At 41.0% G+C, this 17,474-nt stretch overlaps 1 protein-coding gene and 1 long non-coding RNA gene across 2 annotated transcripts; one reads left to right on the forward strand and one right to left on the reverse strand.

Annotated features, from left to right (window-relative positions):
* The first annotated feature begins 7,000 nt into the window (after positions 1-7,000).
* LOC136716227 (uncharacterized) lies at positions 7,001-8,079 on the forward strand. The gene is made up of 3 exons (XR_010805134.1): positions 7,001-7,125; positions 7,358-7,474; positions 7,599-8,079. It is a non-coding gene; the product is annotated as an uncharacterized LOC136716227 (long non-coding RNA).
* A 3,461-nt stretch (positions 8,080-11,540) lies between these two features.
* On the reverse strand, positions 11,541-13,046 carry LOC136715855 (serine/threonine-protein kinase N2-like). The gene has a single exon (XM_066693242.1). The coding sequence runs from the start codon at positions 12,946-12,948 to the stop codon at positions 12,121-12,123; it is 828 nt and encodes a 275-aa protein (XP_066549339.1). The 5' UTR covers positions 12,949-13,046; the 3' UTR covers positions 11,541-12,120.
* Between the last annotated feature and the right edge of the window lie 4,428 nt (positions 13,047-17,474).

The raw sequence follows: 17,474 nt of genomic DNA on the forward strand, positions 1-17,474 counted from the left end.
GGGCGATTCCTCAGGAGTGCCGTGTGGAGCCAGGAATGAAGAAGAGGCAGTGGAGGGCCCTGGACCACCGCAGCTTACAGAGCCCCCTACCCGAGAGCAGCTGTACATGACCACCAGTGCAGAAGGAAGCCAAGTCCTGCAAGGCTCCTGGCTTTAGCAGGACTACTGGCCACAATTATGAATTCTCTCTTAATTTATTAGTTACATCTTAATCAATACAAAATATCCCTCTATTTTTAAGTGTTTCTTGGCACCTTCATTTGAGCTGTCGTTAGAATTACAAAGTCATTTGCTTTCTTGTATTTTCAACTAAGCTTATTGGAAGAATCAAGTTAAAATTATATATATATATATATATATATATATATATATATATATATATATATGTATATATATATGTAAAAAAAACATAATAGGTATTCTACAGGTTAGAGCTATAAACAATCAATCTTGTTTATGTCTAAGATTTTTACTGTCCTGATAACCACAAGGGTAAAAACACCTTTTACAAATCAACACAATATTAAAACTGGATATTCCAGATTTTCTTTTTTCTTGAATATTAAATAAACAAACCACTCTTTTCCCCCAAACTATGAACCATACATTGTCTAATTGATTGTAACAAGAAAAGGTCAGCAAAGATTGTAATTGTTTTATATGCTTTACAAACACATACACAAACTCAGAGAAGGGATTCCATACCACAAATAATAATAATAATAATAATGACCCCGATGTAGGGAGTGTGAGACATGAGAGAAGCAGGCAGCTCTCCTCGTGTTGCAGGCGTGCGTCTGCGCAGTCGCTGACCGAGGCAGTGTCGTAATAGTGGTGTTTATAAAACTTTAAAAGGATACATGCCTTTACAATATGTATCTCAAGAAATATCACATCTATATATTGATATGCATCATGAGTTGTTCTTGTTACAGAATAGTCCGGAAAATAAACATTTACTTTCTGTTGAAACAATGAGTATCTATACAGTACGTATGTATGTATGTATTGCCAGAGAACACAGAAATTGATACTGCCAGGGAGAACAGTCGGACAAGCAGCATTGATTTCCACAGTTTGGACAGTTTGTCCTCTAACTCAACAGCTAAAGATGACTGGCAGCAACAAAGCCAATTTATGACATGTTTAACACATCTCCCTCTGCAAGAATTGAACCTGTCAGTCTTCCTGTCTTCTTTAGAAATATTCGGTGACAAACTGAGCAGTTTAAGTCTAGGTACAGCAGGTTATAGGCAGAATATTTGATAAAGCTGTACGTAAATGACCACATTTTACCAGGTGAACACTAGCCCATTTACAATATATCGCCATAAGGATGAAACTCGACATGTTGTGGCCGAGATAAGTTCATTGTTTTGCCATTGAATAGATTTTCACGTCATGATTTAAGAAAATGTTGTGTCCACTCAAACATAAAATACAAAGCAGGCACGTTTGCAAGAAAACAAGCAGGACAGAGCTTCGCTATTCCCTTCTAGCATGCATAGTTGTGTGCCATAACTAAAGCCCTCATCATACACTAGCGGTCAAGAGCTTTAGAACACCTTAATGTTTCCAGTTTTTATTGAAATGTACATAGTTTAATGTCTCAATGTACTCTGAAATGAAGGCATAGAACAAATAAACAATTGGAGCTAAAAAAGATATCAGTGAATCGTTCTGTTTAACAAAATGTAACCCCTTAAACTGATGAACCCCTCTGGTACCCATTGGACCAAATCCATGTGCTTCTCTTTAATCCGATGTGCAGTCTTCACTGTTGTGTTGTTTGCCAAGTGCTTGGTATCCCATTAAAGATGAGACTCTCAGCTTTCTAGCAATGTGACGCATTCTCTGATGTGAAAAATATAGGTTTTTATACCCCCCTGCATTCTGAAATGGGGGTGTGGGGGGATACTTGGTCTGATTAGGAATACAAAATCTCAGAAACTATTGAAAATTATGACATATTCTGGAAGCAGTCAGTCTACTGATCAAAACAAGACCATCCACGTTTTGGCAGAAGCAACACACACCCGTAGAGAGCTCAAAATGTCAAGATGGAGAACTCTGTTTACAGTGTACTAATACACAATGATTTTACATAATTGGATCTGAACTTGTCTATGTTTGATAGAACACCCCCCGGGCTCTGAATGATGGCGGGTGACACGAAAACTGTAAATCGTATGTGTTTGACAATGAAACACGCTGGTAACCAAGAGAATAAGCTTTCAAACGATGTGCGCATTGTAGGAATACAGTGTGACTTCTATGCACAGGAGCTGCATGTAACACTGCCAAATAATGCTTAAGAGGCTGTAGTAACACAGTATATAACTGATATGTCCATTCTTTTTCAGTTTTTGGTAATCTATTTTTTTTTTATTTAACCTCTGGCAGTTTACCGCTTACCGTTTACCATTTCAGGTTGTTCACTGGAAAAAACTGGAATAATGGGGGTGTTCTAAGACTGTTGAGCGGTAGTGTACATCTGAAATCACAGGAGAAGTCTCCTGACTTCCACGGCAGGGTCTTGGGTCACTGGTGTGGGGAGTTGTGCGAGTACACTTGAAACTAGCTATGTGCAACAAATTGTCTGTCCTGCTAAGAGTGCTTACTGATGAGTGTTACTTACAGGACTGACGTACCAGAAGGAAGAACACAACCATCGGTTAATCCATACCATGCTCTTTGCATGACCAACTGACACCTTGGAAATTGTACTGTCAGTTGAGTTGTAAGCATCATAAACAAGATAGCAACTGATATCCATTTACTCAAAGTCTATTTTCATAAAGGTGCATGTGCTCATAGTTTGGACAGATGAAACATCTCTGTGGGAAAAAGATAACAGACTTGCATCTGGAGTTGATACCATGTAGCAGAGTGCATACAGAAAATCAAAGATATTTCTATACAAATAACATGGGCCAGAGTAATACAATCTAACATTACAGAGGTTGTCCAACTTCTAAAGGAGATGCTAAAAGAGTAAATATGATCCTCTGCTCAGCAATAAGGAGGAAAGAGAAATCCCAATAATGTACGTCCTCAAAGTTGGAGTGCTGACAGTAATTAATCACAGGCTATAGACAGCTGTCACCTGCTGTTCAAGGAACCTTTAGTCATACAATCTACAGGGTGTGGGTGTAATTTCATTGCTACACAATAGTTTATTGGCCTTAAGGATAATTTACAATTAAAAGCACCTTTGTTTAATAATTTCACAGTTATATGCAATGTGGCTAATGCTTTTTAAGTTGCTATTTCATCACCTCATTGGCTTTTCTCCTTTAGAACATAATTTCACGCTTGAAACATATGCCTGTCCTGGTTTTATGTATCCCCTTACAAATACGAAAATGGCCAGTACATATGTAATTAAGCAAAGCAATTAACGCGTGTTAAAGCATACAACATTCAAGAACTAATTTAAGCCTGGTGTAATGCGTTTTGCTAATGTTCCATACAGCATTAAGTGGATATAATACAATTGTGTCATCCTCACTCCACCATCCCACTGTTCGCCACCAGAGGTCGTCATCCCCTGAATTCTAGCCCGTCCTTCCCATTCACCAGCTCCACTAATCCCATGAACATTCTCCACCACCATGTGAACATGCAGTGTTCAGTCTCCACCCTCATTGGCTCGGCACCTCACATCCCTGTTCCCTGCTTCACGCTGCTCTCTATTTCAACCCCTTTCTTCCCTATATTCAAAGCTAAGTCTTGCTCTTCCTTGTGTTGATATTTCTAAGCATTCTTCTCAGTATTTACCTGTGTCTTGTTTATGACCTTTGCTTTCCTGCCCTGACTATCACGTCTTGGATGACCTCTAGTGTTTTGTTTGTACCCTTGCCTGACCTCCTGCCTGCCCTCTTGACGACTCTTCTGCCTGTTCCCTCGGATCCTGTTTGCCTGCTCTTGACCCTTCGCCCGTTACGACTCTTCTCTGCCTCTCCGTTCTGTGCCTAGTCCTCCGTAACAACAATACTCTTAGCATCAGTGTTTCAGTGATGGTACATCCCTCATCTGTGCTAGTTAAAATGCTGTTTTATCCTTCCATTGGTTTCACCTGTTAAAAGTAACATTTTAAATCGCTTCACATCCATTCTTAAACAGTTCAGTTAAACTTTACATAAATGACTGGAAACCCAATTCCTAATGCCAACAGAAATCACCTTTGCAGCAGTTAGCATGATTATTTCAACGTTCAAGGCTTTTTCTCAGTCGTACCCTTACAGTACAAGGGAGAGAAAATAGTGGAGCCATTGTGTAATTACACATTGAAGCCGGCGTTTCCTCTCTGTACTTCAAATCTCCATCGTAACAAAACTCCATCGTAGAAAACTGCCGTTGTACAATGAGTGCACAGTTCCCAATGTGCACCGTTCATTCACATTTGTATCACAAGAAGATCATTACATCAACTCAACCGAGTGTAGCCTGATCACATGTTCTGCAACCAGAAGAAGTCGACAGAAAACCACAAAACGCTCTGGTTAAAGAGTTAAGAGACTAAAAACAACAGCACTCCTTGTGCAGGTCAGTGTATATTGAGGGTTATAGATATTTCTGTGGCGGCCCCCTTTAACGTGTGGAGCGAGGAGTGCTGCATTGCAGTGAGACGGCTTCTCCCCATGAAGAGCTCCCTGGTGACTGTGCTGGAGCTGTTGGAAGGCAACACCGTTTTTGCCGTCGATATTACCCTGACAGCTATTGGTATTTTTTCTGTTTTCCAGGCCATTTATTATCTGACCATGAACTAAGTGTACAATAGTTGCATATATAGAATATACTGCACCTTACAAACAAAAACACAAACCAAGTTTAATTGATTATTTTAGATAGATGGGCGTGAGCTTTTTTGAATGTAATGGATGTGTTTGAAATTACAGGAAAGCAGTTGGGGGAATTTCTCTTGGATCAAGGATATGCTGTAGAGCCAAATGATGGAAAGAACAGTCCGAGGGAGCAAGATATAAGTAATAAAATAGTAGTAATCTCATAATAAAACAGTGTTTTGTTGCAAGGCTGTGACCTCTGCTGTTTTTTCAGATTGCATTCTGAATGCAGCGTTGGAAAACTTCAAGAAAGCAGGGGGTAAGAATGGGACTGGAGAAATGCCTCTCCCTGAACCTCTCACCCTGTGTGTGGGTGACACCTTTCCTGCTGTCGTTACCCATGTGGAGAGTCCAGAGGAGTTCATCTTTCAGAAACTGGACAATATGAGTCACTTTGTCTCCATTCCTCTGTGCCCCCACTGAGCGTAATTTTAGAAGTATTTCTGTGGCGCTCTCCTGTTCTCAGTAGGAGTTGAACTGCTTGCCACAGGGATCTGCTTCGGTGAAGATGTACTTTCTCAATTTAGTTCATACCTAAATCCCATGTTGTACTCGCCACTACACCATATCCCCCTCCCTCTAATGCTAGATGCCCCATTTTGTGCTGTTCTGTACATGAAGTTTCAATAATTCTCGTGTCTTGGTGCATGAACCTGTTTTCTTGTGTGTGTGTGAGTTATTTCCGGCTTCTCTAATGTGATCAGGTGCCATTCAGGAGCTGCAGGTCAGTCTGAGAGAGCACTGTATGCAGACGGCAGCTTCAGAGGACTTCAGGCCCGCCCCAGGGGCCGTCTGCTGCTCCCAGTTCACTGGTAGGTGTTGCACAGTGGCAGTGGTGATGAATCCAGGAAGTCCTCTTTAGGAACTACTTTTTAAATCAAGATGCAGCTCCTTTATTTGTGTGATCAGCACCCCCTCCACCCTGGAGAAAGCCCAGAACCAGTCTCTGCTGGTTCCCTGGTTTCATTGAGTCACTTTCAGCTGGAGTCGGGATCCTTGGTGTTAAATTAGACTCCACACTCTTTTGATTCTGATGTTCGCCATACTGCCCAAACTGCTTTCTTCCACCTCAAGAATATCTTCAGACTCTGTGCTTCGCTAACATGCTGCTGCTGAATCTCTCATCCGTGCATTTGTCTCCTCCAGGTTGGATTAGTGTAATGCTCTTCTTTTTGGTGGCTCTGCTCAAACACTGAACAAACGTAGGCATTTAGAGAGCTCTGCAGCACGTGTCCTCACCCCGTCCAGGGCCTGGGAACACATCACCCCCACCTTCAAATGGCTTCACTGGCTCCCAGTCAAATCCAGAATCGTCCTGCAGATGCAGCTGCCGATGCAAGCTATTCCCTGTGCCTTAGCAGGCATGTGATGTTAAAATGGAAATGGTTTAAATTAATGATTGTAATTGGGCCTCTTTAGATCTCTGCAATCACAATTGTGAACTACTTAATTCTTACTGTGTCGTTCTGTGGAACTTGTCAGTAATGGGAGTAAACCTCTATGAACATCTATCTCCACTCATTGACAGCCCTCCTGTGGCCAAAGAATGCACTGCAGTGTACAATTCAGAGATGCCTTGGCAATGAGATGCACTTTCACTATGTTGTATGTGGAAAATGTCAAAACCCAAATGACTTGTTTTGTAGTATGAATCCCAGTAAGCGCCCTGTGTTGTGCCTTTTGTCTACTCAAAGGCTACTTCATGATTTGTCATTGCAGCACACATTCATTGCCCTGTATGCTGATCTTTTCTCTTGATGATGTAGTTTTCAGGTTGTTAGGTATATTGCAGTTGCTTTCTTGTTGTTAAAGGATCACACTGAAGTCTGTAAAATACACAGATATTGTTCAAATCCTGGTTGTGTCTCCATCTGTCCAGCAGAGGGCACCCAACAGAAACTGAAGGGAAACCCATGAAGGTGTCACTGAAATGTGTACTTCTGTGAAAAGGGGTAGATTGTGCAGCTTCAAGAGCAATTTCATATGAGGGTAGAAAGCGAAAGAAAAGGTTATTTGTGGGAACATCCTTTAATTGACTGGTGTTGTCATGCAGGGGACGAGCGAATGCCCAGAGAGTGGACCAAAGAGCAGCTCACTGCTGCCGTCCAGCTCCATGTCATGGTCCTCTGCACCAGCGAGAGAAGGTCTGGCATCGAGCTGCTCCGGGACGGGCAGAGCATCGGTGATATTCTCACTGCTGAGGAAATGTCCATCTGTAAGACCACCACAGTGTCTGCCCCACCCGTCACCACGGCCGCACCCATTCCTGAACCCAGAGGTATACGACTCCTCCAGTCATAAGTGCCAGATCGCTGGGAGTCAGAATGTGACTTTGTGGTCTTAGTGCCAGTTATGAAAGGGAATCTGTCATTGCAATAAACTCTTAAAGCATATTAGAGTAAGAGGATGAGAGTGTTCAGTTACTGTTTAAGTGGTGGGAAAATGCATTCTTCTTTACCTTTGGGGATCTCGAATAATTAGTTAACACTCTTTCTTCCCCTCTCTCCCAGGTGGCTTTCCAAAGGACTGGAAGACCGTGGTGTTGCCCACCAGTGACACTTTCCAGTTGCACATTGCAGTGGTCAGGAGCCCCAGTTTGTTCTACGCCTTGACAGCTGATCAGCCAGGTGATGAAAACAGTTCCTCTTCATTCCAGTCGGGATAGGATGTGTGCTAGGTGTGTTTTGTACTGATTGTATGTGCTGCACTTTGTAATGTCTTTATACTGTCCGCATTGTTCGTGTTTTTCAGTGGAAGTGGATAAGCTCCGAGCCCTCATGATGGATCTGGCAGATCACTGCAATAAACAAGATCCAAACTGCGGTTTAAAGCCAGAGGCGGGAGCGGCGTGCTGCGCACAGTTTTCAGGTCAGAGTATCCAATGCTGTCAGATTTGTCAAATTGTATTAAATATTACTAGTTTACTGTGTCACGGCATATATGTGCATTGTTTATAGCACAGAATATTTTGGGTAAAAGTGGCATCTGGTCACAGTTTCCTTTACTATGATGCATGTCTTAAGTGAAAAGGCAGAGGTGTGAGCTAATTTGGTTAGCAGAAAGGGCAAAGAGGCTACATCTTTCCTCAGCAACAGAGCTGTTTATATATTGTTCCTTGTTGAGCTGTGCTATGATCCCCCCACCAAACACACACACATGTGAAGAGAATTATAAAGCCATAAAACCACAAAAGCATAATTGTTTCTTCCAGTGATTAGTTTATAACCATAATTAACATTGCAAATGAATGATACAGAATGAGGCAGACAGAAAGATTTGCCTGTTACCTGATCCAAGATGAAGATTACAGATTGTGCTAAATAGTCTCCCACTGTCTGTAACATCATTCACTCACCTTTTTCTAAAGCATTTTAACGCTTGGGAACAGTGCTTGGAAATTGTGAAGTCGTCTTTCGCAAACAACTGTAATCATAGTCCAATAACAATTCAATATTTAAAATGCAGTGCGATATTTCAAGATGTCTCCTTCAGTCTGAGCTTTGATGCTGTGCTCTCAGAAGCCCCTTATTGGGAGCCTTTCATATTTCCTGGCTGGCTATTCCAGGCTGCAGGTGCTTATTGAGTTTCAGATGTTTGTCTTGGAGAAAGCAGACCGCACTGGGCTATACCTTATATTTTGTGTTTTAGGGCTTGAAATTGCTTGCTAAACACAACTGTTTCTCCTCATATCTGAGTACTTGTTACCTATAATGTGATGAGAGACTCCAGCATAATTACTGAAGTATTTGTTAAAAAAGTCATTGTATGCTCCTGTTTTAAAGGGTTTTATTGTGTTTTTTTTTTTCTTTTGCCGTTCACGCATTTCTTAGGCCAGACAGGTTAAATGATTAAATGACCACAAATATTAAAACAAGTTTGCACTGAATTATTCTATATATTCTATATATAAATCAATTAGCATATGGCACAACATGAATAAAATACACGCCGTGATCTCTAATCTATTTATTGTTAAATACATAATTATTTAATGTTGGCAATTGGAAATCTCTGAGAATTCATCCAAATCTAAAACATGTGTTAGCTGTAGGTTCCCTATCCTTCCAACTACAAATATACAGCTCTGGAAAAAAATAAGAGACGTCTGCAAAATTATTAGTTTCTCTGGTTTTACTATTTCTAGGTATGTGTTTGGGTAAAATGAACATTTTTTTGATTCTATAAACTACTGACAACATTTCTCCCAAATTCCAAATATCAATATTGTAATTTATGAACTTTTCTTTGTAGAGAATGACAACTGGTCAAAATAACAAGAAAGATGAAGTGTTGTCAGACCTTGAATAATGCAGAGAAAAGAAAAAAGTTCATATTCATTTTAAAATAACACAATACTAATGTTTTAACTGAGATTCAGATATCAATATTTGGTGGAATAACCCATGCCCATTGTTTATTCATACACAAATACTAAGCTTTATAACGGGTCAACAAAAGCAATATATGAGCATATCCTTTTATTCCTTATTTATTGACGGCTCAAAGTTTTTGTTAAAGTAACTGAATACTCATAACTTGAGTATTAAAGCTGTGTGACAGGAATTGTCTTTTGCATGTGAAAATATGTATATATGTATAAATATGTATGTATATGTATATTGTATTTTGCATATGTAAAATATGTATATTGCTTACTTTTCTCTTTGTGACTTGTTATGAAGAAATGACATGAGTGTAAATGTAACTTCATTTTTTACAGGACCTCCAAGCGCCATCCCAAAATGCAGTGCAACCTGTGCAAATTTTAAAAGCCTAATCAAGAGGTGCTACAGAATACCATGGACAATAGAAAATAAATGACCCCTGCCAGATTGCATCTGCTCCTTCAGGACTTCAGGTTCTTTAAAATCTCACCTTACACGATTACATGCAAGGGCAGTAAGTCAAGAAAACTCAACATTTGTATTGTGGGCTATGCAAGTTTAAAATGCTTTTAATGAGAGACAGTTTGTTGGACATATTGGAAAGCATTTAAGAGCATGGGCACTGAATGAGGAACGGGTATTATGTGTAGGCACATTTTCCCAACACACAGATGGGTATACCAGCTAACCTGTACCAGGCTGGCTCAGATAAAATCATCCTTCCCAGCATATTTCCATCAAGCCAGAGACAATTTGTGGCCAGGCTGGCACACTTTGGTTTGGATTAGCTGTGTGAAAAGGTTATTGCTGTCTTTTTTCCAGGGCACTTTAGCAGTATATTCTACACAATATTGTTTAAAAATGCTGTCAGTGAGCTATTTGAATGCAAACGTGTATTGTCCTCCACTTTTGTAGATCTCCACATCGATAATTGTGTGTGTGGACCCAAGTATCTCCAATCAATACCATCTCAGTACATGAATTGATTGTAGTACATGATTGATTTTGAGATTCACTTATTCCACAAATTCAACTCTCTGTTGTATCCAGGACACTGAGCCCAAGGAGAGCTGCACCAAAGGCATCAACATTGGCATCCTCACAGCCATCGAGGATGATGTAGCCCTCCAACTCATTTACAACAGTCCAGAGTGTCGCCGTTGTGTTAGAAGAAGCTGTTGTATTTTAAGATGTCAGTGATTTGCCTACTCCATTTGCTCTGCTGTTTGGCCTTCTCTACACTCTGAACATTGATTTCCCAAAATAACTGAAATATGCTTTTGAGGTGATTTTTGGTCTTGAAGGACCTTGGCTCTCAGTGCTCTGCTAGGGTGCAGTCTCTCACAACCAAGCTCTTGCTGTGAGGATAACCTCCACCCACAGAAGTCTAGATATCTCATCAATTATATAATCAAGTGAGGTGTGATCAACATCATCCATGAGATTGACAAAGTTTGAGTTAATCGAGTTTTCTTCATATCAAGAACTCTGAGCACTGTAGTGGATATTATGCAGTACAGCTTTTGTTGCAAGCAAAAAATAAATATGTAGGCTGTACAGAATCACTTGGATGTGCAAACCAAATATTTCAGTTTAAATAAGGTCTGACAAACATCATGTTGGGTTTGACCAAGTTTTGGTTTGTTTTATGTGTACCAGGGAACATTTCTACTTATTTTGGGTTGTAAATAGGATATACAGAACCTCTTGGATGTGCAAGCAGCGTGTTTAATTTAAAGTATGGTGTGACAAACATCACATTTTTTTCTGGGTATGAAAGAAAGAAAGCACTGTAGTGGACTTTCTACAATACAGGTGTTGTCATGCATATATGGAATAGGATGTTCAGCCTGTACCCTATATCCTTTCAGTACATTTTTCTATTTTTAGAAAATAGGTATTTTACTTTCAGAAATGTTATTTAGAGCCACGTTGATGCCCAAACCAAATGTTTACAAGTGTTCACTTTTCAAGTCCTGTTCTAATTATCTTAGAAAACACCCTTTCACATCCTTTCTTCCCCTTCTTGAAGTAATCACTCATCTAACATAACATGATTGAGAAGAATGCATTGGAAAAGCTGTTTTGACCTGTCCACTGTTAGATCAGTCATTTCAAGGAAGGGGGAAGACGGATGTCTTGTAATTCATGCATGTAAGGGTTAAAGCACAGGCTACAGTATTCTCTTTTGAATAGGATTTTGTGGCTGTTAAGCCACCAATGTTTGAATGACACTCAAGTGCATGAAATGTTTGTTGTTTAAATCAACATTTTATTGGAAGTGAGCAAGAAAGTCTTCTGTCCTTAATGCAATGAAGTGAGAAGATAACAAAATTGCATCAGCTCACAATATTAAGGCAACCAGCTGCACAGCCTTTCTAAGTAAACTCAGCTTGTTTGTACAAGTTCTATTCACACATACTTAAAATCAATGCAATGTTTAAAAAATTGTCTTAAGACAACCCAGGAATTCAAGTCCTCCTAATATAAACCTTTAAGTCCTTGCAATGTTTAATCTCATGTTAATTCAACTTACAAATGAATTTACTCATAGCATTTGCTGGGCAAGGAATCTCGATGAAAGCAATCATTAATTCTAGTTTGTTCAACATTGTGCCCAAAAGCTGACTATACTGTGCAGCTGGTTGCCTTAACTTTAGTCAACTTCCAATTTTTTACAGTCAATTATCTTGTTTGATTTCTTTCTCTAATCGTTTGATGGTCCACATGTGTTTTCTTATTGCTGCTCTCCTCCACAGCCAAAAACTTCTTCCAGTGCTGGTGGAGACGAGGTCCCTCTGAGAAGGCGGTGTCCTGGAGTCGGGATGGGGCTGCCTGGGGTGGCGTCGTCATTCTTTGTTCCAGTGTTGGCATCTCTCCAGTGGCATTTAATACCAGTCCGCGACGAAGTCAAACTCCTGGAACAAGTCCTGCTCCTCCGGGCTGAGGACCCTGGAGCCAAGACTGAGGACTGGGGCTTCGGATGTTAATTCATCGCCCACATCCTTGTGCTCTCTGACGTTGGGCACAAATGGAGGCGTTACCCTCTGTGCCTCCAGCCCAGGCCAGTCCACGCTCCTGAAGAAGGCGTGCTGCATCACTTCTTGGGCGCCTCGCTCTCCGGCCCCGAGCCGCCAAGCAGGATTCTTGCTCATCAGCCTAGTCATGACGGAGACTGCTTCGTTTGACAGGTGCTGGGGGAATGGCACTGGATCATTCACGATACTCTCGTACAGATCCCGCTCATTGGCTCCGGTAAAAGGACACTCGCCCACCATCATCTCAAAGAGCAGGACCCCCAGTGCCCACCAATCAACTGCACGGGTGTAGGACTCCTCCGACAGGACTTCTGGAGCGAGGAAGTCAGGAGTCCCGCAGAACGAACTTGTCCGGTCACCTGCACCCATATTTTCCTTGCACAGACCGAAGTCCGCAATCTTCACGAAGCCTCGTCTGTCCATCAGCAGGTTGGGCAGCTTCAGATCCCTGTGTGCGATATTGTGCCTGTGCAGGAAATCCACCCCCAGCACCACACAAGCAGCACTGAATACAGCCCGGGGCTCTGTGATCGCTTCTCCGTCCAGCGTGAGGTCTCCCCCTGCGACGTACTCCATGATGAAGACCAAGTGCTCCTCAGTCTGGAAGGAGCCGTAGAAGTTCACCAAGAAAGGGTGGTGCACGCTGCTCACAGTCTGCAAGACGCTCCTCTCACACATGAGGCTTGCAACATCTTGACTGTCAACAACCCCTCTTTTTTGAATGGCCTTGAGGGCAAATCTTTGGGTGGTTCTTCTCGACTCCGCAAGCAGCACCTTTCCAAATGCGCCGCGCCCTAGAACAGTGACACATTTGAAATCCTCCAGACAACAATGAAATTGCCCCATCAGATCTGGCTGTGGGAGTTCGAGAAGCTTCTCCAGATCTTCAAACTCCTCCAGGTCTTCAATCTCCTTCTCCAGCTGCTCAAACTCCTGCATCTCCAGGCGTTCATTCTCCTCCTTCTGCAGACGTTCAAACTCGACCTCCAGACGTTCATTCTCTTCCAGATATTCAAACTCCTCCTCCAGATCAATAGGGTCATTCAGGGAGTCTAAATTCTCCTCTGCATCCTCCTGTGTCGTCCTGCTCACAGGGCCAATCACAAGGGGGCAGCTTTTCTCAAGGGCGTGGCTGCCTTCGCTGGAGGAGGCCGCTGGGCTGTGTGTTTTTTGCAGCTCCTCTCCAGCACATTCCTCCGTGTCGGTACTGGCGTCGGGCTTGTTCTTGCGCGACTTATACCAATACCAGCCCAAAAGCACCAGCGCTGCTGGAAAAACTAGCGGCAGGATTCTCCCCGGAAAAAACATTTTCTCTGGTAGATGGTCCAAGAACAGGCGGGTCGCTAAGGCGTGTCGTGGGTCGTCAACTCTGTCAGGTGAGCTCACGATCTGAATGCTTCGGCTCAAGCAGCGCTATTTATGTATCGGGACCCAGTGTGACGTCATAGCGTTCACGTCGCCATGGTGACGTGTGGGGCACAGTTCGCTCGCGGATCTCCTCCGCTGTCTCGGGGAAAGGACGCATCTGGCCCAGGGCCGCCTCAACTAATATGTGACGCTGCTGGGCCGGTGTAAACTTGCACCCGTGTTTGAAAGTGTTCGATGCGGCCTGTCTGTCAATATGAGCGCAGCGGCCCTGGGCGGAGAAACGCGTCATGAGTGACGCATCTCAAGCCACGCAAAATAAAATACCGGCACCGACAGTATAGCTCAGACGACTGGACTGTATTCATTTCACTCTCTGCCACGTCTATCAGCCATATGTGCGCACATGCACTGGTGATGTCGCTCACATGTGCACAGAGAAACGCAGAGGCGAGTGAGTGCTAGTGAAGCAGCGCACACTTGTCTTCAGTGACTGTATTGGTCGAGTCTGCAGTGTGAACACGGTGTCTGACTGCAGTGACAGCGCTGCGCTCATCAGCTGTCAATGCGCTGTGAAACTGAGCGCGACGCGTAGGGACTAATCCGAATTAGGCATGAAACCATATGAAGTGAACCGCAGCGTGTTTCCAAGAAAGCAATGAGACGACACCCGCTGTGTGTTTTGCAATCCGATATACAATGATATAGGTAATGCAAACATATAGCAGTTGGGAGACTTGCAAACTAAATCTGTGTCTCATTGTTTAGCATTTGAAACAAAAGCAGAGAGAGGTCCAAACGCATGCGCAATGGGATTTTCTGAATAAGTGAATATCAAAATCAATCATGTACTACAATCAATTCATGTACTGAGATGGTATTGATTGGAGATACTTGGGTCCACACACACAATTATCGATGTGGAGATCTACAAAAGTGGAGGACAATACACGTTTGCATTCAAATAGCTCACTGACAGCATTTTTAAACAATATTGTGTAGAATATACTACTAAAGTGCCCTGGAAAAAAGACAGCAATAACCTTTTCACACAGCTAATCCAAACCAAAGTGTGCCGGCCTGGCCACAAATTGTCTCTGGCTTGATGGAAATATGCTGGGAAGGATGATTTTATCTGAGCCAGCCTGGTACAGGTTAGCTGGTATACCCATCTGTGTGTTGGGAAAATGTGCCTACACATAATACCCTTTTCTCAATCTGAACTGAGTCATGGGCTGAAGGCTCAGACTGCGAGCACATTGTGTGGCTGTGCATTTGCTGTTGCTACATGCTAAAGAGCATGTCATTTAAACCCCCATCTCCTTCACATGAGGAAGACATGTTTCTTATTTACGTGTGGAGTTGGAGGAACACTTTTCTGTGTGTCCAGATCTTGTGTTTGAGATGCTTTTCGTGCTGTGGGCTGTATAGGATGCTGTGCAAGGTTGCAGGATGGTCGGTGACAAAGCAGCGGCCTGGCAGCGCTGTGACAACGTGGACACAAATGTGCAAACTGTGCGCTCAATTGCGCCTGAGCATCCTGCCGCTCAGACACTGTATCTGAACAGACAGGCTACACTGGACACGTCTGTAGTTTTCAATGTGAATTAACTGTAATAATGAAGGTTGAAATATGTGTTTCATTCTTTAATGACAAACTACCATATAATCAGTGTTCACAACTTTAAAAATATATTACAGACTTTCCATAAACGATGATAATGAATGTTGAAAACTGTTTTTTTTACTTGAATGTTAAACCACTGTAAATAAACGGTTAAGAACTGTAACACAAGTGTTACAATTTGAAGGTTTATTAAGCATACAATTAAAGTGGAGAAATTATTTTAAAATCTAATGTTGAAATATTATGTGTATACAGCTGTAGACCATAAAACAGTTTACAATGTATGTGTTACAGTTTATGTGTCCTTAAACCTGATGTTACAGCTGAATTGCCTGTCTGATACAAGAATCAACACATTTAACTCAAATTCGAGCACACACACGGGTGGTGGGATTAGCTCCAATCTGGACTATGTTATTAACATTCAGCAAGTCTTCATTTTGTAGTTCTAATTAGTAATGCTCATCACCTTCTGTGAAACTGTACGCTCTCATAAAGTGCCACTGAATGATCTGTATTGTGTTGCATGCTTCTCTGTGTTGTCAAGGCTGTTTAGGCCCACTATTATTATTATTATTATTATTATTATTATTATTATTATTATTATTAATGTACATTGCAGTTCAATCTGATGGTGTGTTAAAATGGCTTCACTTGGCCTCTTTTGTTCCACAAATAAATTGCTTTTATACTTTTGCCAAAACAGCTTAATATTATGATTTGAGGTACATTTTGAGTAGGTATACTTAAAGTCCATCCTGACAACACAATTGATTGTGAATATTAAAAAAAATGTATTAAATGGTTTAACTTAAACAGTTATGGCAACACAGAGACATATGCAACAACAAAAAACAATGTAATTCCCCTGTAATACCAGACAGAAACCCACCTCTGGCAAAGCGTAGCTTGATAACTGTATCACAAGCCTGCATAGCTGTGACCTGGTCATATACTAACAGTGATCTTACATCTTCAACAAAAGAGAAACTGCTTTCAAAATGATGAAGAGAATCTGCATAAAAACTACCAAAACCCTGATTCTTAATACATATTTTCACACAGATTAGTATTTTTTCCAAAATAATGCAGTAATAATGTGAACAGCTTCTTTCACTGTCAAACTCCATGATGGTCAACATCTGGGGAAGCTGCTGCAAGAGTTCAAAGTTCAACTTGAAGGGACAGTGAGAGTCGCTGCACTTCTCTGTAAATTCTGCCGACTCTGCTGTAAATACATGTCTTTTAGTTAGAAAAATCATTGTTGCACTGTGTTCTGGATTGGTATTTGTGTAATGTTATAAAGCGGATATTTTGCTAAAGCAATTGAGGAAATGAAATAATGAAGTTAAATGATTGAACTTTTAAAGAGATAAGTGTTAAACTACTGTCAATTAAATTGGAACATTAACAATTGTTAACCCAGCAGGCAAAATACATTAGAAACAACGTTGTTTCAACGTCATATTTCAACATTGAATATACATTGAAAATTGGTTGGATTTGCAAATGGAATCAATGTTGAATTGTCAACATTCCTTCAATATCAATTTAATCAGCAAAGGCAAACAACCACAGAAAGAGAGAGAGATGACAGATAACATGATTAATCTGGGGTGAGAAGAAAATAAAACAACTAAATTACACTTTCTTGGTGTGAACTATACAAAAACAGAACAGGAAAAAAACACAGGATGAACATACAATGAAAACTCCAAACATCGTTTTTTTTGGCTGAAATTACTTTATTGTCATGTGTTAGAAGAAAGACAGTACACTGCACATATTGTGTAGAAAATAACACAAAATGTGTCATACTAGTACTATTAACACATGTTTTGTGTAGAATTTCTACACATTACTTCTAAGGGTGTATCTTAAACCACCTAAAAAACAGATTTAAAAAATGCCATCACTCTTATACATACACACACACATATACATACACACACTTATATATATATATGTACACACACATATACATGTACACACACATACATACACACACACACATATATATATACACACACACATATATATATATATATATATATATATATATATATATATATATATACATACACACACACATATACATACACACACTTATATATATATATGTACACACACATATACATGTACACACACATACATACACACACACACATATATATATACACACACACATATATATATACACACACACATATAT

This window comes from Amia ocellicauda, chromosome 20 (genome assembly GCF_036373705.1).
Source record: "Amia ocellicauda isolate fAmiCal2 chromosome 20, fAmiCal2.hap1, whole genome shotgun sequence".
NCBI classification, from domain to species: domain Eukaryota; kingdom Metazoa; phylum Chordata; class Actinopteri; order Amiiformes; family Amiidae; genus Amia; species Amia ocellicauda.

Coding starts and splice junctions, on each gene's coding strand:
- LOC136715855 (XM_066693242.1), bottom strand. CDS start 12,948: ATGTGTGAGAGGAGCGTCTTGCAGACTGTGAGCAGCGTGCACCACCCT.